Source organism: Nicotiana sylvestris, chromosome 7, assembly GCF_000393655.2.
Source record: "Nicotiana sylvestris chromosome 7, ASM39365v2, whole genome shotgun sequence".
Lineage (NCBI taxonomy): Eukaryota > Viridiplantae > Streptophyta > Magnoliopsida > Solanales > Solanaceae > Nicotiana > Nicotiana sylvestris.
The window spans coordinates 60,048,538-60,071,157 of record NC_091063.1 but is presented as its reverse complement, the minus strand read 5'-3'; the positions used below and the strand labels follow the sequence as shown (position 1 = coordinate 60,071,157).

Below are 22,620 nucleotides of genomic sequence, written 5' to 3'. Positions count from 1 at the left end.
GAATGCCTAACACCTTCTCCCGGGTTAACAGAATTCCTTATCCGGATTTCTGGTTCGCAGAATAATAAACAGAGTCATATTCTCCTCGATTCAGGGATTAAAATTGGTGACTTGGGACGCCTTAAAATTCCCAGGTGGCGACTCTGAAACAAACAAACAAATCCCGTTTCGACTGTCCTTTAATTGGAGAAAACCCCCTACGCCCCTCACGGGGGCGGAAAAAGGAGGTGCGACAACTGGCCCTAAGTATCTTCTTAGCTAAAATAAAACCATTCATATGTGGGCTGCATGCCCCAACAAGTACATCCTTAAGCAGTTTAGAAGCTTCTTTTGCGTCGACACATCTTAGTAGACCTAAATCAGGAGTTCTCCTGTACAAGTTTCCTCTACTGTGGAAGAAATGATTGGACAATCTCCGGATTGTGCACTTTTGAGTATGGTTTGCATGCTCCGAATATTATCCCTTTAACAAATACTCCTTGATGTCATGGAACCAAGGTTTTCCATCTGTTTTTTCTTCAACATGAGCACAATATGCTGGCTGATCATGGGTCCTCACTGGAATGGGATCAATATAATTCTTATCTGGATGTTGTATCATAGATGATAAGGTGGCCAATGCATCGGCAAACTCATTCTGAATTCTGGGAATATGTCGAAATTCTATCTTCTTGAACCGCTTTCTCAATTCATGCACATAGTGCAGATATGGCAATATCGTGGAATTCTTAGTGGCCCACTCTCCTTGTACCTGGTGCACGAGCAAGTCTGAATCACCGATCACCAGCAACTCCTAGATGTTCATGTCGATTGCCATGTTGAGCCCTAGTATGCAAGCTTCATACTTTGCCATGCTGTTGGTGCAGGGAAATCTAAGTTTAGCAGATATCGGATAATGTTGACCCATTTCTGATACCAAGACTGCTCCAATACCCACTCCTTTGAAATATGCAGCTCCATCAAAGAACATCCTCCAATCGTTGTATGCTAAGGTAATGTCTTCTTCTATGAATGATACTTCTTCATCAGGAAAATACATTTTCAAGGGTTCGTATTCTCCTCCTAACAAATTTCAGCAAGGTGATCTGCCAATGCTTGTCCTTTGACCACCTTTTAAGTTACGTAGACGATGTCGAACTCACTCAACAGTATCTGCCATTTGGCCAACTTTCCAGTTGGCATGGGTTTCTGGAATATGTACTTCAGAGGGTCCATCCTGGATATGAGGTATGTAGTGTAGGCATAGAAGTAATGCCTCAATTTGTGGGCTGTCCAGGTCAAAGCACAGCAAGTGCGTTCAAGCAGAGAGTATCGTGCTTCATAAGGTGTGAACTTCTTACTCAAGTAATATATGGCTTGCTCCTTTCTTCCTGTCTCGTCATGTTGTCCCAAAACACACCCGAAGGCTCCATCTAATACAGATAGATAGAGTAGCAAAGGTCATCCTGGCTCTGGCGGGACCAAAACTGGTGGTGTGGACAGGTACTCCTTGATCTTGTCAAAAGCTTTCTGACAATCCTCTGTCCAGCTTGTTTCAGCATCTTGAAGATGGGTTCACATATGACTGTGGACTGTGCTATGAAGCAACTGATATAGCTGAGACGTCCTAGGAAGCTCATCACGGCCTTTTTTCTCTTAGGTGGTGGTAACTCCTGAATAGCCTTAACTTTAGATGGATCCAGCTCGATCCCTCGACGATTGACGATGAATCCCAATAATGTTTCTGCGGAACCCTGCACACTTTGCGGGATTCAGTTTAAAATTGTACCTCCTTAGCCTGTCAAAGAACTTTCTCAAGTCCGCTGTGTGACTTGTGGCCCTCTTGGATTTGATAATGACGTCGTCCACATACACCTCTATTTCCTTGTGTATCATATCATGGAAGATGGTTGTCGTGGCTCTCATATAAGTGGCCCTAGCATTCTTCAGACCGAATGACATCATCTTGTAACAGTATACACCCCACGGTGTGATGAAAGTTGCCTTCTCTGGGTCTTCTTCATCCATCCAAATCTGGTGATAACCTGTGAAACAATCTACAAAGGATTGGAGTTCATGCTTGGCACAATTATCGATTAGGATGTGTATATTTGGCAGTGGGAAGTCGTCCTTGGGACTTGCTCGGTTTAAATCCTGATAGTCAACACATACTCTGACCTTCCCATCATTCTTCGGAACTGACACAATGTTAGCTAACCAGGTTGGGTACTCAACTACCCTGAGAACTTTGGCCTTGATCTGCTTGGTAACTTCCTCCTTGATTTTCAGGCTTATGTCTGGTTTGAACTTTCTTAGTTTCTGCTTGACTAGCGGGCACATGGGATTAGTGGGCAACTTGTTAGACACTATAGACGTGCTTAAGTCGGTCATGTCATCATATGACCATGCAAAAATGTCCTCATATTCCTTCAGGAACGGATATACTCTTCTTTCTCTGTTGGTGACAAATAAATGCTGATGCGAGTCTCCTTGGCAGTCTCGGCGTCTCCCAAATTCACTGCTTCGATTTCGTCCAGATTAGACTTAGGCTTATTCTCAAAATTTTCAACCTCTCTAACAATTTCCTCGGGTATCTCATCTTCTTCGTCTGAATCACTATCTTCATGTTGCATTGCCTTATTACATGTCATAGTCACGGGTTCATCAGGAAAAGTAATAATAACGCTGTAGAAAGAAAAGTGTAAAAATAGTAATGAATAAAAAAGAGCAAATGCATTTGATTAAAACTGAAAAATCATCCAGACAAGTACGGCTCGATGAATCGAGCATTTATGGCTATAGAAGTAAAATCTGCCAAGCTACCCATGGACTCGGCGGGCTCGGGATGGTGTGGCAGTCCAGTTCCTGAGAACAACTCCCTTCTTTACGGTTTGAATGGTGAGGCCTTCTTCCTCATCCTTCTCAATTATGGTACTGCAGTCCATGTCCTCATCCTCCAAGAACAAATTCTTCAACCCAGCGAGTGCTTCCTCCTCTACAATCCCCCATATCGTATCAGCTTGGTGAAAAGCTTGTTCCAGATGTGGCACTAGTTGCTCGAGAGGGTAGTACGGTCCACGCCATGGAGGCGACCAATTTCTATACTCTTTCCATGTGTACTGGTATCCAAGCCCAAAGGTGGTACCATGATTTTTCAACTGTATCGGTTTAGTGATACCTTAAAGGTTCTTTCCCAACCCTTTGCCGGGTTCATATCCAGACCAAGCCAATATGCTTTCTATTTTACTGCTCCACCATTTATCCTTCTCGATGGCATTGACCTGTTCAATGTGATAATAGATTTCCCCTCCTAGCGTTCTTCTATGTCCAATGGCCTGGATGGTTTGACTAGTGTAAATGGGGTTACTCCCATCTCCGTGATCACCTCCTGGCGATTCCATTCAAATTTCATGGCTTGATATAGTGTGGAAGGCACGACTCTAGTGGCATAGATCCGTGGTCAGCCCAGTCAAAGATTATATGCGGCTGGTATGTCAAGCACCTGAAACTCGACGTCGAACCAAGTTGGACCCATTTGTAAGCAAAGGTTGATTTCCCCGATCGTGGCCCTTTGGGACCCATCGAAATCTTTCACGTTCATGCTTACTACCGACATTTCATGGAAACCTTTGTCCAACCTTTTCAGAGTGTCCAATGGACAAATATTTAGGCTTGAACCTCCGTCAACCAGGACCCTAGCAATGAACTTGTCTTCAAATTGCACCGTTATATGCAATGCTCGATTGTTATTCAACCCCTCAGGCAGTAGCTCATCTTCGTAGAAGATAATCTTATGACTTTCCAACACTTGCCCCAATTGGCCATTTCTTCGCCAGTGATATTATTGGATACATAAGCTTCGCTCAATACTTTTATTAAAGCGTTCTTATGCACCTCTGAATTTTGCAACAGTGAGAGGATAGATATCTGAGCGGGGGTTTTGTTCAAATGATCAATGACAGAATAATGCTTTGCTTGTACTTTCCTCTATAAGTCATCTAGACTTGTCTCAATGATAGGCTTCCTAGTAGTAGCATCCTTACTTGATCCTCCCAAGTGTTCAGGTGTATAGACTCTTCCAGTCCTAGTCATTCCTTGTGCAACGTCAGATTCTCCTACCTTGGCCTTCCATTTTTGCCGAGCCTCGACAACATAATCCCAGGGTATTTCTTTTGAGTTGAATGGAGGTATGGTTGATTTCATCACAGTGAAAGGTGTGACCACTTCTACTTCAAATGGAGCGGGGGTGGCCGCGGGCGGAGCCACCTCTACCTCGAATAGAACTGATGCAGTTATCTCAACCTCTATTGGTGACTGAGTCTGTACCACGATAGGGGTAAGTGTGACTGCAACTTTAAAGTCATCACCTTCTCTAATAAGCCCAATTGACCCCTCAGGGTCCCATTGTTCATTCGTCTCTATCACATATACTCCACCACCTCTATAATCAGGGAGGGGGTTATTGCGGATATTGGGTGCGACTTCCTTTACATGTATGACCTTGTTGTCAATAGTGTCTAGATCTTATCCTTCAATGTTCGGCACTCAGTAGTGGTGTGCCCCTTCATATAGAAATGGTAAGCACAAGTTTTGTTCGGATTGACCCATTGGGATGAGTTTTCTAATGCCACAGCAGGAATATGAGTGACATAACACACGACTTTCAACCTTTTATACAATTGGTCGATGTGCTCAGCAATGGTGGTGTATTGTCTGGGTGGCTTGCGGTCGAAGTTGGGTCTTGGTCTTGGAAAGTTTTGGTGAGTTGGAGGTGATTGGAGATGGGATGGTTGGAAATTATAGGTGTGATGGATAGTGGCTGGTTGGGAATATCTAGAAGATGAAGGCTGATATGTAGGCGGTGATGCTTGGTATGTGGATGGAGGTTTTTGATATGTGGGTGGAGGTGTTTGATAGATAAGCGGAGATTTTGGACCCTGGGCCACCATTACTGCCCCAACATCTCTCTTCTTCGATATGCCACCAGATTGTAATGCCATATTTGTGGCCTGTAGTGCCTCAAAATTCGTTACCATCCTGATCTTGATTCCTTCCTCGATCCTTTCTCCAAGTTTGATTATATCAGAGAATTTATGATTTTCGATAACCATCAACCTTTCATAATATTGCAGATCCTGTGCTCTGACGAAGAATTTGTTCATCTGTTCTTTGTCCAAAGATAGCATGACCTTGGCCACTTCTGACCTCCAACGAGTAACATACTCACGGAAGGTCTCAGTAGGTTTCTTCTTAAGATTCTGAATGTATAAAATATCTGTTGCGTTCTCTGTATTGAGCCTGAACCGGTCCATGAAATCCAATGCCATACTTACCTAATTGGACCATTTCTTGGGATCTTGGTTGATATACCAGGACAAAGCATCCCTAGTAAGAATCCTCATAAAGAGCTTCATCCGGACCTTTTCATCTTTCCCGACCCCGACAAGTTTGTCAGAATAGGTCCTCAAATGGACTCTGGGATCTCCTGTGTCATCGAACATTTCAAACTTGGGAGGTTTGTATCCCTCTAGTAGTTCTACATCTGGCTGGATGCATAGGTCTTCATAGTTCATACCTTCTATTCCTTTGCCGCCTTCGACACCCTGAACTTGACTTATTAGCTTCTTGAGTTCTTCAACCATGTTTTTAATGAGCAAGTCCTTTTCGGAGGATTCTTGTTTATAAGAGATGGGCTGGATGGAGTGAGGTACGGTTTCTACGTATATAGGGCTGATTTGATGGGTGCTAGGGACTTGGGTGTAATGATGGTCATTGGTGGAGTTTTGGGGATCGGGAATAGGTTGTGGTGTGTTTTGGGGAGTGTGGTAAGTGATGGCTGGTGGGTACTGATTTGGTTGATGGTGATGTTGTGGCGGAGTCGGTATTGGCCATGGATTGAGATTTTGGGATGGAGTTGCATATTGATTTAGTACAGGAGGATTTTGTGGATGTTGGTTTTGTGTATTCTGGAGAGGTGCTGGGTTCTTTGTGTTTTGTTGGTGGATGTCGAGGACATTTAGGGTGAGTGACAAGTTTGCCAAGTTGCGAACCTGCTCAAGTTCTCCTTGCAATTCCAATATCTTTTGTTCCAATCTCAGGACTAGATCATTTAAGGTCGTAGTACTACGGCCATCTGAGGTTTCTGCGTTCTCAACATTCTCCTTTCAGATACCACTTAAGTAGTCCATTTTTGCTTTTCCTCTGCCTTTTATATTGCTTGGAGGAGGAGGAGGAGGTGGAGGGCCTCTAGATCTGGTGTGGTACGCTGATGAGGCCAGTATGAGTGAACCAACCTAAGGAGATGAGAATAATCAAAATAAGCAAAAAAAAAGGTAACAAGTCTGTGAGGATCCTGAAATGTTTGCAGTATTTAAACACATATTGCAGAAATGTTAATTCGTGTCCTATTTTGGGAAGCTCGTTGTGCCTGAGGTAGGCCTAGCGACGAATAAATTTGAAGAACTTTAAATGCTAATAAATGCTTCATTTCATAATATAAAAATAGACGAATCCCAAAATGACACTAAGATAATAAAAATAAGTCACTACTGGCACTTAGCCTTATTACATTTTAGGAAAGCAAATAAATCTAGCCTATTTGGTCCTAGAAGGACCTTCTTCAGGCTGAATTCTCTTGTCGATCAAATCCTCTAGTTCGCATAGGTTTGTCAGTAAGAATGCCTTTGCCAAATGTCCTCCTTCATTCCCCTCAGCGTTCTGGCAGTCGACGACTCTCTTACTCACTTTTCCTTCTAATTCCAACAGACTGTATTCCAGATATTCCAGATTTTCGCTAGATTTGGCGGCCATCTCTTTCCATTCATTGATTTGGTCACTTGATGGAAGATTCCTCCACCAGTCTAGCAAGAGTGAAGGTGCGCTAACCATACCGAAGTTGGGGACCTCGTACCTCATTTTCTGCAAAACAAAAGGGTTAGGCCCTTCTTCCCCACCAGACTCTACTATTTATACATTTATGATTAGCATATTGACATTTAGTTCTCCAAATTAATGCATAGAACGTGGTTGTATCCGTTGGGATTATGGAAACCCCGATGGACTTTGGATAAAGTTTATCTTAAAGGATCATTATGTGGACAACATAACTGATCCGACTAGGTTTGACCATGATACATGCACAATTCGATCAGAGTAAGGTTGCTATAGGGTTTTATACTGGTACCCTCAAGCGGACAACTTGAGGGGGAAAGGCACGGAACCGTCGACTGCACCACTGATCGACTGGTTTTACTGCAAATAAGCCTTTTTGAATTCAAGGGTAATAAGTAGGAAGAGCGCAACCACTCATTAAACGTTGCTATAGGATTTGATACGCACGAGTGGAATATGATGTGGAGCATGATTTATGTAGCAATTAATAGCATGTAGTCAGGTATTTGCACGTAGGAAAAAATAAATATAGTTATTTAAATAATTGAAATACAGTTACGAAAAAGAAAAACAAAGAGACAAGTCAGTTTCAGGAATAAAAGAGCCATAAATACTTAAAAGAAAATAGACAGTTAAATCCAAATAAGAGGAAAAGGTATGGGATAAAACATGCTTGGACTAATTTACAAAAGATAAGTTCGTTATGGTAAGAGCCTAAAATATCCCCAGCAGAGTCGTCATGCTGTCGCGCCCCCTTTTTTCCCTCCGCAGAGAGAAGGTTCGGGTTTCTACATTCATGGGGGAACAACCCGTTTCCTTTTGGGAATTGGGTATTTAAGAGTCACCACCTAACAGATTATGGTGTGTTAGTGCACCTAGAGCGATTAACTCTTGTAACTAGTTTGCATCACCAGAGATTAGGGTAAGGGCTCGATATGACCTTAACAGGAAGGTGTTAGGCACCCCTCGCTGTCCACAACGGTGGGTCCCGGCCGAACTTATACTTATGAACTAGTCCATTAACAAATAAATAGTTTTAAACACATAATTACAAATAAGAGCAGGTTTTGGACATTACATGACTCAAATAATGAGACAAAGGAAAGGCTTAAACAAATTGTATACATATGGAAAGTGAAGGGAATTCGGGAAGGAGGGGTCCTAAGTTGGTTAGCCCACAGGATCATCCCACGTAATGTCCGATAAACACTCCTCAATGAGGGGCTACACGTGATATTAGCGCGTATCATCATATACATATCTACCCTTCCCACCCCTTAGCGGTTATTAAAGCAAGTGTTGGTTAGCGATCTCTATTGCATGCTGTTACCCAATCCCTTCTTAATGGTCCTGGAGGAGGTTAGGACCTCTACCTATGGGTAGTTCTAGACAGACCCCTAAGGTTTAAAGGAGATAATACTAAGGCGACAAGCAAGAACACATATGACTTCAACAAATAAAAGCATGAAATAGCAGATAAGAGGCTCAGGTTCACCTCTACAGATAATGCATGTAAACAACACGACTCAAACACAAACAAGGGTATTATTATTAAATAGGATCCTAAAACATGATGTCTAGGTGAGTATCAGAGCATAAGAGATATGCAGATTAGTTTATAACTCAGAAGCAGGGGCCCCATCAGTTTGCCTACTGATTTTAAGTCTGTTAATTAAGCACAAACATAAAGAGGCAGTTTTTAGACTTATAAGAATTGGTTACCTAAGGCTTGCCTAGGCGTGGGACAGTGCACAATTATTACCAGAATTATTAAAGAAAACTGTTATAAATTGTTTTACCTAATCGTGCCGTTTTAGGTGTCACAAAATACATGACCAATACCAATTTTTTTAAAAGCAGGGTGAGACTGTTTATCCCTTTTCATGCATCAGTAGTTTAACTAGGTATAGTCTGAGCGGGTGTGAACGATATCCTAAAACAGGGTATCTAATATGCACACAGAGTGATTTATATGCAGGATTCCTAAAGCAGGATTTCTAAATGCATAGAAGGTTACAACATTGTAGAGCATGATTTCAAGTGTGCAGGAGCAACAATTTATTTAGTGTCGTTTATCCTAGAAATATGATTTCTAAGTGATAACAAGAATGTCAAAGTGAAATGCCGAAAATAGTATACATAAAACCTAGGGAGCATGGTATCTAATGCATGATATGCTTTGCACGTATTAGTCCTAAATAGGAATTCTATTGCTCATATAGGGAATGTAAACCTAAAAGCATGGTTTCTACCTTTTGATATCTATAACATGTATAGTTACCCTTCCCTTTTCACTAGCCACCCCCAACATCTATTTACAACAATTATTACAAACCAGTGTCGAATGAATTACATAAGTAGATAGGAAAAACAAGAAGTTACACTATAGGGAGCCTACAATTAGGCCCAGATTTCCAAAACCTCAACTACTCTGATTGTTTCATAGCCTTTCTCAATATTCGGATGTGTCAGAGTTCCCTAAGGACCTCAAGGGATCCCGGGTGAGTAAGTGCAGTATGGAAGGGTCAACTCTAATGCATCAGAGTTCAGAGGGATCTCATAGGGATCCCTAAGCAGTCACACATTAGAGGGGCAGAACTTAGGGATCTAAGAATAGAGTGAGAGTGCTTGACATAGTTTTGAAAAAAGTTTAAGTAGGAGAACAATTTCAAAAGAGACTAGAAAATAGTTTTGTAAAACAACAGAAGAGTTATTCAATAAGACAATTTTGAAAAGAGTAGGGCAATCAACAAACAACAGACCAACCTCAGAACCAAAACAAGTTCAGCATCATACGTAGAACACAGAACCAAGATAGGTTTAGCACCACAAGCCTTCACACAGAGGTAAATGGGAATTGGGGACAGGTAAAGCACATAATGGTAAACACATAGCAGGCAGAAGTCTTTGGAATTGGTACATATATGCTTAGAAACACTGATTAGACATAGTCACAGAATCAACAATGGTTAAGGGGTTCAGTATAGGATCAACATAATTTAAAATCAATCCTAGAATCATACAAGTTTAAGAGTACAGACTACTTTACAAGGAGATTCATACCAGAAACCAGATAGAGCAAGATCACATGGAGACAGACTACATAGAGAGGGGTAACATGTTCATACTGATCCTAAGGAAGAGGAGTACATAACATGCTAATAATGTAAACATATCAACTACAGGTTTCACAGCAAAACCATAAGTAAAAGCAGACTAGAAACATGATGAATTGAAGCAATAAAATGACCATATTAGTTTTGGAACTTGAATTGAAATTAGAACATACCAGTAAAGAAGGTAGTAAACACAAAGTGAGGGGCAAGAGAGTAGAGTAATCAGCCTTGGCTTGCAGCCGGCTGACTTAGAACAATAACAAGTAACCAGAGAAAAGAGAGAAGAAGAGAGTTTTTGTGTGAGAGAGAGTTTTTGAACCAATGTGTTCGTCTGTTGTGTTAATGAAAGAGCAGTGTATTTGTAGTTCTAAAAACAGGCAGCAAATAAGGTAAAAATCAGGGTTCAATAGTAATTATGGAACTATGTATTAATTAAAATCAAATTAGTATAAGAACTTCCCTTAATTTAGGAGTTAATATTCAAATGGTAATAAGCAGTGATAAATAAGGAATGAAATCATGTAAGACTGAACATGACACATAAGAAAATAAGCATAGTACAGAGCATATAATAGAGGCTAGGTTCGACAAATTTTAATTAAGGAAAATGTCTAAGAATCAATTGGACAACATAATCAACCACAAAATAAGGCAACAAAATATGTAGCGGTTGAAATCAGTAGAGAATAGAGTATACCAGTCACAGGGAATCAAGGATTCCATTAGAAGGTAACACTGACCAAAGGAAAGTATCACAACTAAACGAAGCAAACATAACACAAACAAGAATAGGGTAAAAGAATCACATAAATCCGGGATTCAAATTAAGGGATGGTACTGATGAGAGGAAATAACCACAAATTTTCTGGGAATAAACACATGCATATTAAACAGGAATAGTCGAAGTCAGAAAACCTAACGAGCAAACATAGGGTAAAAATCACAGAATCACAGAATGTTCATGAGAAACATACAGACTACTTGAATATATTATCAAAAACGAACTCAGAAACCCAGGATTAGAACTAAGAAGTTTTTAGGGTTTTAACAAAATACGTCAGACAAAAGGGGAAAAGCTCACCTAAACGCTTAAACATCATGAAAATCATAGGATAATACTAAAAAATCAAAAAGAAAATCGTTTTGAAAAAGGGTTTAAGAACCCTAATTTGAAGATGAAGAGTCGTTCCAGAAAAAATCGGAGAAATCGTTAAGAAAATAGTAAAATAACTCAAAATATACTCAGATCTGTTACAGATTTGAGAAGTCAAGAGATGAGTTAGGGTTTCAGAGAGAGATAACCTGGAGATAGAGAGACTAGGCCTAGAAACCACAAGTTCTAGCCGAAGATGGTGGAATCATGCTCGGACGACCATGAACGGCCGGCGAATGTCATGAAAAACCATGGGAGGCAAGTGAACCGCCTTCTGGTTCCTTTGAGGACCTCAAGGCAGCAACAAACCGGCATAGGAAGGAGCCATGGGGCTGAGGATGGTGGTGAGACCACCATGGTTACCGGCAAGGCGATGACCAGTGAGAGCCATGTAGGTTTTAGCAGAGAGCATTTTGAGAGAGAGAGAGAGAGAGGAGAGTGAACGGCAGAGGGAATGAGAGAAATGAGAGGGGAAGGGGGGGGGGGTAGTCTATTAGGTTAAATTATGAAAGGGGGATCTGGACCGTTGATTAGAATTGATCAACGATCCAGATTGGACCAGGGATTGGGTTCGGTAATTTTGATGGAATATGCCTGGGGTTTGGGCTGTTTTAATTGGGTTTGGGTTAGATGTAATTAGACTATAACTGAAATGAAAATGGCTATTTGTTAAACACCCAATTAAATTAAATAAAATAATTTACAAAATAGCTGATAATTGTACAAAATGAATTTCACGCATAAAAATAGTTAAAAATGATTACTTAATATTTTAAAATACAAACGATTAATTTCTGGATAAAAATATTATAAAATCATATGATTGGGCTATAATTGCAAAATTATTGCAATTATAGCCAAAAAGTGCCAATTTGGCTAATTGTGAAATAATTTGGTCTTAATAGGACCAAAAATAATTAATGAAACCAAGAAATGCTTTTGAAATCATTTGTAATGCAATTTTTATAATTATTTATTGAAATAAAATGGTGGATAAAATTAATAAAAAATATAGAAAAATTATGAAAAAATATCAATTACTATTAATGCATGATTTTGAAGCTATATATGCAAATTCAAAATATTTTTGGAAAAATTTGGGTATCAACAACTGTCCTCTTTACCCGGAAAGGATGAAAGAGTTTGTCGGGTAAAGATATGATGACCAATTTTGACCGAGCGAAATGGTTAGAGAGATTCAGGCCGCACCCTGGTTTCTGAGCTGCCTACATATCCCTGGTTTTACAGGAATCAGGCCATATGTAGTTCCAGAGTCATCGGCGAAGTATACCGGTGTAGTCATTACAATAACGGACGCAATGTCTAGGGCTGGATGAGTGAACGATTTACAGAAGAGGTTAGGATTGATATGACTGGGAGAACCGGTGTGGGATTGCTCCTGCTGGGATAGCCGTCGCTCGCCGGGCTACCTGCAAATAAAAGCAATACAAGCGTATACTGTGCGTAAATTTAAACATGATGCAAGTTCCCGTTGGACTATGAATGTTGTCTTCGGACGGTTAGGGATGACGTCCTCAGACCATGATGTCCTGGGCCATGAATTGCTTGGTGAGAGATTCGCAGGCCATGAAATGATGTTCTCGGACCATGATAAATGGTGTCTCCGAATCATGATGCCTTTGAATAATGATATGCAAATCTGAGGGATCCTCAGGCCATGGCATGGTGTCTTCCGACTATGAGGATGATGCTTTTTAGACTATGACGTCTTTGGATAGATTGGCGATATTTCAGCCCATGATATGCAATAGTCATGATGTTAACAAGACAAGGCTTAGTCTTGTGAAATGGAGGACAGAGCTTAGCCCGATTGAAAAGCAAATAAATAGTACTAGAAATAGAGCGATATTCGTGCAAAGATTTCAGCCTGAGTATTGTGTGCACCGTCACTCATTTGTAGAAGGAGGGTCAATGAATCTGATATTCAATTGAGCTGAATGGTAACACTATATGATCCTCAATTCTTAGGGAAAACAAGGAGAAACAGTGAACAAAAGTAAATGAAAAACAAGAGACGAGAGGTTCCATACTGCTACAAGGTAGCTAATGAAATAAAAAGCAAACTTCATCCGCACCTATTCTAATTGTTGTTGCTGCTATATATGCTATTGCTTGCCAAGCAATTCTTGTCCCTTCTCTAACGGCTTGACAGATACAACATTCCCTTTTGGATTGGGGATCACGTAGTGGTCTAAGTGACTTGGCAAATGCCTCTCTCTAGTACCGCGTCTAGGTACTGGTGGAATGTGCTGCTGATTCATTACAGAGTCCACACAACATAGCTAGCCAATTAGTGAGTAAGTAGTAGGGAATATGTATTAAAAACTAAAAGAGGCATTTTTTTTTGGGTATTCTGCTGCTCTATTAACGTAACATGTGGCCCAATCAGCAAGAAAAAGCATAGGTTTTTAATAGAATATGAAGAAAAAAGTAATTTGAAAGATAGTTTATATGTGACAAAATTAAAGCAGAGGCTGATCGTTTACTGATGTGAAGCATAAGAATCTTGCAACTCTTTATATTCTAAAGCGTAGTGCTATGATTCAGCGCATAATTGGCCAACTATCCCTCGTCAAATATTCATGGTAGATTTCTTATTTGAGAAAAACACAATTTTATAGGGCGTGTAATAACTTTAAAAGACAAATAATATGAACAGGAATCACTTACCCCCAATTACATCTGACTTTTGCTCTTGGACTCACTTATCCCTAATTAATAGTGTTAAGTAATCTGTACGACTCTTTATACTTTTCAGGCTCAGCTTATTGGTCCATGTTAGGCGCATTAAATTGATACTTTAATTAACAACTAGTTCCATATGTCTTTAAGTTTGGATCACAAAGTTTACAGGAAAAAAGTGAAAAGTACTTTAATAGATGTGTGGTCTATTTCTAGCATGAAAAGGACATCATAATAAGGAAGTTGAATTGAATTATACACGTCGCTAATTTCATACTCTAGCGTTACATCTTATGATGTTCTAATTTTTCCACGTGACTTTCTAAATAATGGAATTACAAAAACAACAACAATGTTTAAGTCTTAATTTCCAACAAATTGAAGTTGGTTATATAAATTTTAACTATCCCTATCGCTCAAAATATGTACGAAACTACTAAAACACTTCGTTGTAAGTTGGCCACACTTAAATTTGCTGCCTTAGGTTCTCAAGCAACTCAATCGAATATGGAATACCACTCAACTCTTATTTTAAACTAGGGGTGTTTAAAAAAATCGATAAACCGTACAAAACCGATAATTTGAGTCAAATCGAAGAAAAAAAAATCGATTATGATTTGGTATTGAAAAAAAAAAATCAGACCACAATTAGTTTTTGATTTAGTTTTAACAAAAAAAAGTCAAACGGAAACCAACCAACCCAATAGTTCATTTATATAATTTATAAAAATATTTTAAGCACATAGATAAGATGTTTATTGTGATGTAATTTATACATATTTATTAAACTTTTTCTTAGTTTTATCTTTTAACATATTATTTCAAGTTTGGACTTAACATTCTTGAATGGTAAATAAATTTTATAGCCCATAAATGTAGTAACTCAAAAAAAGTTCAAAGCAATACTAATCCTAACAAAAGAATTCAATTCAATGCTAGGAATGATGATAATGTTGGATACCTATTTTTTTTTATTGGATATTGGTTTATAATGAAAATGCACAACTCAGTTTATCTTTTTCTTTAATGCATATTTATGTAATTAAATAATACTTATTAACTATACTTATTTTAGAATGACCTATATAGTATTTTTAGCTTATGTAAATTTTCACTATGACTTATTAATTAGCAATATCAACTTTATGTAATTTTACTATTTTTTGTTATTGAATATTTGAGTATAATGCTATAAATTTTTACATATTATTATGTTATTTTCTTGAAAAATACATTATATAGTTGTATCTTATTAAGAAATATTTGCAGCACAAGTTACAAATTTTGTGCTATGAAGGCTTCGCCGGAAAAAAAGCGAAAACTCGAGAAAAATCTAGATTAAAAAACCCGACTTTGTTGGTTTGGTTTGATTTATAGATTTAAAAATCCGACACCATTAGTTTGATTTGGTAATTGAAAAATTCGAACCAATCCAACCTATATACCCCTAGCAATGGTGGTTGATTTCCTGGGAAATTGACCTATATTTCGCAAGTTTCAGATCTGCAGTAACCGGCAATGCCACTGTACAAATATCTAATATCTTTTATGGGTTTGCGGTCCAATAAAAAGACAATAACAATTTATGCACACTTGATATTTTCTATATGAATATAAGATATGTATATTTTTCATATACATATTTATTTTTTAACGATGATTAAATGCCACATATTTTTGTTTTAATTATTACAGTTAAAATTAATTAATTTATTGATTTGGTGTAAACACTGAATGCGAAGTAAGAATAAGAGTACTATTGTGCTTCATCTAAAGTAGAATCTTGAGTATAGGGCTATGGCTTGTCTACATACGAAATACTATTAATCTTCACCCATTAGCTTAAGTTTTGAAGCCTTTGTCACCAATTAAACTCTTTCATAATAGTTAAGTTGATTTTCACATACCTTAGTAGCACATTTATATTTTATAGGCAACAAATTTGAGTAATAATAGACAAGAGGAATTCTTGTACTACTACTACTACTAGTACCTGTTTATAAACTAGTTTCGAGCGAGACGCACTCCAATGATCCAATGTGCACCTGGTGATTACTAATGATATGATTATTCAAGTAACTAATAAATAATAAGGTTATTGCCCCTCATCAGTTATTTACTAATTAATATCTTGTCCAGTAAAGCTAATAGCATAGATCTAAACCAGGAGATTTGCATCTATATTCGTTTTTTGTGTCACGTTTTAACTTGTGCTCGCTTTGTAAAAAAAATTGCAAGCGTACCCGCTTTTTCGCATAACTTTAGCATACGGGGCCGAAGTAGCAAAGACAATCACGCAAAATTTCAGCATTCTAGTAGACGGGCCTGAAGTAGCAAGTGTGCTGAAGTTTTTGTTTGTAATTGCTGAACTTAAGCATAATAGCTGAAGTTTTATTCTCTATTTGCATTGCTGAAGTTTTTGTTTTTGTAACTGGCGAACTTCAGCTCTAGAGCTGAAGTTTTTGTTTTTGTAACGAGCTGAAGTTTTTGTTTTGTAACTGGCGAACTTCAGCAGTAGAGCTGAAGTTTTTGTTTTTGTAACTGGCGAACTTTAGCTCTAGAGCTGAAGTTTTTGTTTTGTAACTGGCGAACATCAGCTCTAGAGCTGAAGTTATTTAGTTCATTTGTAAAAACTTCAGCACTATATAAGCAATGAACATTTTATTTCTTATTGCATACAACTATACAAGGAACTTGGTGTTTCCTTGTCATCGGCAAGATGCTAAATTTGTGGTGAATTGCTTTCACTTCAGCCTGAAGTTAAGGGTGAAAAAGGACATGGTGCCAAATAATGACCACTTGCAGATCCATTCGTATTTTTTGACTGGAATACAGTAGTGTAAGAAAATTTTCGTCTTATTATTGAACCAAATATGTCTACACAAAATTTTAATAACTGAAGTTCCATAGCAGCACCAACAGTAGCAGAAGAAAGAAGAAGAAGAAGAAAACGAAGGAGGAGAAAGGGGGCTGAAGTTATTTAAAAAGTGGGTACAAGTTAAAAGTTTTAAAAAATATAGGTATAGGTTAAATGTGGGCGACCAAATAGGGCGCCCCGTGCAATTTTTACCTAAACCAGCGATAAAATATTGACAATTGATTTATTATATCGTCTCAAGATAATTGATTTGCCTTCTTGAAGGTGTAAGGACTGCATACATTCTACCCTCTCCAAACGTCACTTGTAAGAATACACTAGATATGTTGTTGTCTCAAGATAATTGATTCTTGCTCAAATATTTTCCAAACCATCTTATTTCTCCGGTGTCCGGTTAGGCTAGGAACCGAAACTCTCTCGTCTATTAAAGTTTAACAATAAATAAATAAATTAGAGACTCATAAGCAGAATCCGTTATCGTCCAGCGGTTAGGATATCTGGCTTTCACCCAGGAGACCCGGGTTCGATTCCCGGTAACGGAAATTAATTTTTTCTTGACTTCTTTTGGCGAATTCTTCAATAATCCCTAAAATCTGAATTTAAATGTTTTTATATTTTCATTAGAAAAATTAGAACCTTCTTTTTGTGTGATGTTTCAGACCGTAGTGTTGTGCAGCCAAGGATGGAGTTGATGGGTAGTCCTAGGAAGATATCAGCACTTTTTATTGACATTTCTCCTTCTCGTGGATTTTCAAGTGGTTGGATATCTAGATCTGTTTTAATAATTGGATGCTAATAAAACTAACTGAAACTTTTTGAGAGAGGAAATGAAAACTTGGAAAAGAATATTTTCGGAATCAATCGTTTAAAATTTGCTGAACGGAGAAAACGATTAAAATTCCCAAAGAAAAAACTGCATTCATGAATCCTGAAATCTTCAATTCTGTATATGCATTTAGTTTATTTGGTGTAGGAAGATTACTTGATTGAAGATGAAATTGATTTATTTTAATTGACATAAAAGTTATCGGTGTATGACATGGTGGGTTGCTCTGATGGTAAGCACCCTCCACTTCCAACGGCGAGGTTATGCGTTCGAGTCATCCGGGAAAGGATGCCGAGAATCTACTGGAAACAGTTTATACTGAGTTGTTGTTGTTGTTGTTATAAGTGTATTATCAGCTTTTTCTTTTGGTACAATTAATATTTAGTTGATCTGAGTGGACTAATTCCTTAGAAAGTTTAATTATTTTGTTAAAGATACTTATTCTAAAGCTATACTGGGGATTGTTGTTGTTATCGGTGTATTATCGGTTTTTTTTGGTACAGTTAATATTTAATTGATCTGAGTGGACTAATTCCATAGAAAGTTTAATTATTTTGTTAAAGATACTTATTCTAAAGCTATTTTATAAGAAATTTCCAAACACTCTTTCTGATTAGATTATTCATATCCCTTAACCTCTGCAATCTTTCATAAAAGTAAGTATGCCTTTGCCTTTTTTCAGACAATCTTTAAGGAGTGTTTTTTTTTATTGTTGCTGGCTTTAAGTGATAAAGAGTACTTTTTAAACTAATCATATTGATCCAGCAGCAGCAAAATAATGTTTTCTTGGGGGGGGGGGGGAGGGTTGTAGAGGAGTGAGAACTAGACGTGGGACTTTAGCGCAATGAACATTCCAGCGAGGGTAAAGGTATGCTGCTATAAAGAAATTTCGACAAAGGTATTCAAGGATATCGATAAAATAATATTTGACTAAATCAGTATAATTTTTGTTTAAGTATGCTCAACTGACCAGCTTCGACTGTAGCTCTGCTCCTGCTGTAATCCAACATCATAATCTCATATGATAAAGTCGCACGGTTTATATGTAAATCTTGATGCTCTAAAACCATGTTGAAGCATGTATCTGAGTCTGAATAAACCCTAAAATATTAGTAGAAGTACCAAAATTATAGTTTGTGGAAAATAAGTGGAGCACCATACTGAGGCTGAACGGTTATTATGGACCGAGGGGCATGTGCATAAGACGGAGACAGTTCAAAAGAGAAGCGTTGCAGGATCATAGACAGAGCCATCTTTGCTTCTAACATGGCAAAATTTTGTCCAATACATATTCTAGGACCCCAGCTAAATGGAAAATATGTGAGTTGACCCTTTGTTGCACTTGATATTCCTTCTCTAAATCTCTCTGGTTTGAACTCCTTTGCATCTTCACCCCATATCTCTTCATCATGATGCAACAAAATCAATGGCAAAGAGACTAGAACACCAGCTGGTAGAGATAGTTCTCCTAATACAATGTCTTCATTACACCGGCGGGTAAGTGTTATTAGTGAGGGATACAGCCTTAAAGACTCGTACAAGATCATTGTCACCTGCAACAATTTACAATGCTCCTCCATCAGTTATATTAGTATGAACAAGACATGTAAAAGGTCAGTAGATTTTTGTGGCCAAACTAATTCCTATATAGGGGAGAGTACTCTGGCTTGTAACCAACATAGAGAGAAGTTTGGATAATGAGATCATCCTCACTGTTGAAAACATAATTAATTAAAAACGTGTTATCTCTAATAGCTTAAAGATGGTCAGACAATTCAACATGGTATCAAAGCAAGCATCCCGAGTTCAAGACTCACACTGAACCCCACCGATTATCAAAAGAAATTCACACATGGCATCTTCTAGTCCAGTATCAAACATTAGTATCAAAGGACTAGTCTTTTCAAATAAAAGCACTCAAGCAATAGCAATAACAATCAGAGTTCATACCCATGGCATAGAAATTGAACCAACCAACTAGAGTACTTACAATTTTTAGATGATTTAATCCGTCAAAATCTGGTTTTCGACTGCCAAAGACTTGCAAGATTTCTTCTCTGGCCCGTGCCTGCCAATCTTGATACCTGCTCAACAACACTAGAGACCATAGGAGTAACACTGATGTAGTTTCTTGGCCAGCAAAATAGAATAACTTGCATTCTTCAATGACTTCTTCAATGCTCATTCCAAAATCCTTGTTTCCGTGCTGTTCAATTTCTTTAATATTCGATTCCAGTAATATACCCAATAGATCCTCATTATTGGTGTCCCCTGCTTTCATTGCCTTCAATCTTTTATCAATAATACCTTTAATTGATGCCCGGACATCCTTTTTTATTTCCTTCATTCTTCTATTCCTCTTTGTTGGCAAAAATCTTTGAAGTAGTTATATAAACCAGAAAATTAGAAGGCATTAGATAAGAAAGATGGGAAACAGATGTGCATTTATAAATTATCATGCATTCACTAGAGTAAGAATTAATTAATCAAGTTGAATTTCCTTCTTACGCAAATCAATTTACCTCCTTCCTGGGATATAAACGGAGCGGAAAACTTCCACAAGATACTGAGCTTGTTCCTTTTGAAGTTCAAAAATCTTTCTACCTTCTTCATAACTACTGCCAAAAGCTGTCCGAGAGATCACATCGCAAGTCAATTGCTCAAGGTGAGACCATACATCTATCTCATGTGAGCTATCAGCTGAAACAATGTCTTCCCATTTGCTCAGCATCTCACTACAGCTTAAGCGAAATGCTGGAAGCATAAGCTGTCCGAGAAATGGTGAAAGAGGAAAAATGTCAATGACGCGACACTTGTACAGAATTACAAATACAACGTGGTACCATCTCCATCTAGTGTAAGTTGCTGGCTCAATGAAAAGAAAGAGTGTTTAAATAACAATTAAGGGGAAGCTAGGTCAGGATGACGAATCCCTTTATAATAAAGAGATCCATTTTGTTGTAATACATCGAAGACATTATCCCACGAATGTAGTCCTCTCTGGATGCACGAAGAGCCACATGGACTAAATGCCCTGTGCAAGTTAAGGAACTTACGCAAAAGAGTCTTGACAAAAGATGAACCAGACGAGATTCGACATATTACAACCATAAAATCCTCCTCTGCTTTTCTAAAGCAAGCTAGGTAGGAGAAAGCACTCGAGATAGTCATATGCACGCCCAGATTAGAAGATAAGGAAGACAGGTTAAAGCGGAAAGAAATCTTTAGCCGGACAGTAGCCAGAGAAGCAAGAGTAAACATTTTATTGAATGGTGGATGAAGAATCACGAACATGATAATTCTTGGTTGACCATATTCCCAGAAAAAAGATACTTGCGAGAAGACGAGCACTGGATGTAGTAGCTATTCACAACTTATCAGAATTCATTTATCTAGCAATAATAATAATAACAACAACAACAACAAAAATCCCGTGGAATTCTACAAGTGGGGTTTGGGGAGGATAGTGTGTACGCAGACCTTACTCCTACATTTAATAAGGCAGAGAGGCTGTTTCCTAGAGACCCTCGACTCAAGAAAAATAAAAGAAAAATGCAACAACAAGCAAACCAATCTAAAGAGAGGAAGGAAAGCAGTGACAAAACCTTTAGCTTCTCTAGATGGAAAGCGGGATTGATGATTTTTCTATGTTTGGCCCATTTGTCTTCCTCATAGGTTGCTATTCCTTGTACCAATAGTGTTGCTAATGGATTTCCACCAGGCTTTTGATACAGATGGATTTTTGAGAGTACTTCCTTTATAAGCTCAGGATCCATAATCAATACTAGTGGTCTTGGACCAAACCATATAAAGGATCTTTTTCCTGCAAGCAGTTTCAGGATTAAATACTACAAATTTAGAAAAGAACACTTATGCAAACAAAAAGAAATAAATGAAGAGAGTCTTCAAAAGATAAAGAAAGTAGGAGAAGAAGGCTCGTTAGAAGTTCATCAATTAGATGCTCAAAAAAAAAAAAAAACAATCTGTTTGATTATAAGGGGAGCCTTGGCGTGTTTGATTATAAGGGAAGTCTGCCATGTGACCAGGAGGTCACGGGTTAGAGCCGTGAAAACAGCCACATGCAGAAATGCGGGTAAGACTACGTACAATAGACCATTATGGTCTGGGTCCTTCCCAGAACCCCGCGCATAACGGGAGCTTAGTGCACCGGGCTGACCTTTAATCTGTTTGATTAGAATAATGGTAGGTATAATTTGGATTATTATAGGACTAACTGATATGATCATTTTTTCTATTTATTCAGCTTCATTAATCACAATTCACAATGAATGCTTGAATACAACCAAACCAATTTGATAATCCAAAAGCAAATAGGCAACATCTAGGGTGGAAAAGTGAATGATTTTCCTAAATCTTCCCAGAAAACTACTATAGCAGCAGGTTAGTTACTATTTTTACTATTGCAAATTAACATTTATCAAGAAATTTACCTATAACTACCCAAGAAGTGATATGATTTTGCAAAAACATACCATATTTTTTGATGGTTTCAAGAAAGAAAGGCATCAGTCTTGGTGCTACATCATCAGATAGACTCATAGGCTTTGAGTATGCTTCCTTAATCATCCCAGAAAACTCTTTCATGTCCCCATACAAAACCTTGTAAGAATTTCCTTCCAAACCTTGTTTTCTCAACAACAACTCCAATTTCTTTGGTCTGAACCAAATCCAGTTCAGCACTCTCCATATACACACCAGCAGAGTAATTACTATGGCAGCACAAGATGCTGTTACTGTCATTTGAAGTAGTGCGTCCATTTTCACTCTCTAGGTTTGTCCCAGTAATTCTTCCCCTACTGCCCTCCATATCATATCTACCATTTTCGTGGGGAAGAAAACAAAATGAAGTCGTCATCAATGACGTGAAAAGGCAAATATCTGAGGTTTAATTGCGTATCTGACTATTATAGCCACACATTTCATGATGATAATATGTATTTTTTCTTCTTCTGGAAAACACCATAAGTGGCAACATTTTATTTATTTAATAAAAGATCTTATATATGGTATTAATCTCATTTTTTATCTGGCCTTTACTTTTTTTGTGTAAGAA

General features: G+C 38.1%; 2 protein-coding genes and 1 non-coding gene across 3 annotated transcripts; 1 reads left to right on the top strand and 2 right to left on the bottom strand.

Annotated features, from left to right (window-relative positions):
- Window positions 1-457: 457 nt before the first annotated feature.
- LOC138873203 (uncharacterized) lies at window positions 458-1,039 on the bottom strand. The gene is made up of 2 exons (XM_070151644.1): window positions 851-1,039; window positions 458-751 (listed from the first exon to the last, which is right to left on the bottom strand). Exons 1-2 carry the CDS (start codon window positions 1,037-1,039, stop codon window positions 458-460), a joined length of 483 nt encoding a protein of 160 aa, XP_070007745.1.
- A 16,151-nt stretch (window positions 1,040-17,190) lies between these two features.
- Window positions 17,191-17,262, top strand: TRNAE-UUC (transfer RNA glutamic acid (anticodon UUC)). The gene has a single exon. It is a non-coding gene; the product is annotated as a tRNA-Glu (tRNA).
- A 1,185-nt stretch (window positions 17,263-18,447) lies between these two features.
- Window positions 18,448-22,418, bottom strand: LOC104244202 (cytochrome P450 CYP72A219-like). Its single transcript, XM_009799571.2, has 5 exons — window positions 22,040-22,418; window positions 21,152-21,369; window positions 20,069-20,313; window positions 19,537-19,921; window positions 18,448-19,099 (listed from the first exon to the last, which is right to left on the bottom strand). Exons 1-5 carry the CDS (start codon window positions 22,323-22,325, stop codon window positions 18,674-18,676), a joined length of 1,560 nt encoding a protein of 519 aa, XP_009797873.1. The 5' UTR covers window positions 22,326-22,418; the 3' UTR covers window positions 18,448-18,673.
- Window positions 22,419-22,620: the final 202 nt, after the last annotated feature.

Coding starts and splice junctions, on each gene's coding strand:
- LOC138873203 (XM_070151644.1), bottom strand. CDS start 1,039: ATGTATTTTCCTGATGAAGAAGTATCATTCATAGAAGAAGACATTACC. Junction 752..850: donor TTCCCTGCACCAACAGCATG/GCAAAGTATGAA, acceptor CTCGTGCACCAG/GTACAAGGAGAGTGGGCCAC.
- LOC104244202 (XM_009799571.2), bottom strand. CDS start 22,325: ATGGACGCACTACTTCAAATGACAGTAACAGCATCTTGTGCTGCCATA. Junction 19,922..20,068: donor GTTTATATCCCAGGAAGGAG/GTAAATTGATTT, acceptor ACTACTTCAAAG/ATTTTTGCCAACAAAGAGGA. Junction 19,100..19,536: donor GATTAAATCATCTAAAAATT/GTAAGTACTCTA, acceptor AAATTGTTGCAG/GTGACAATGATCTTGTACGA.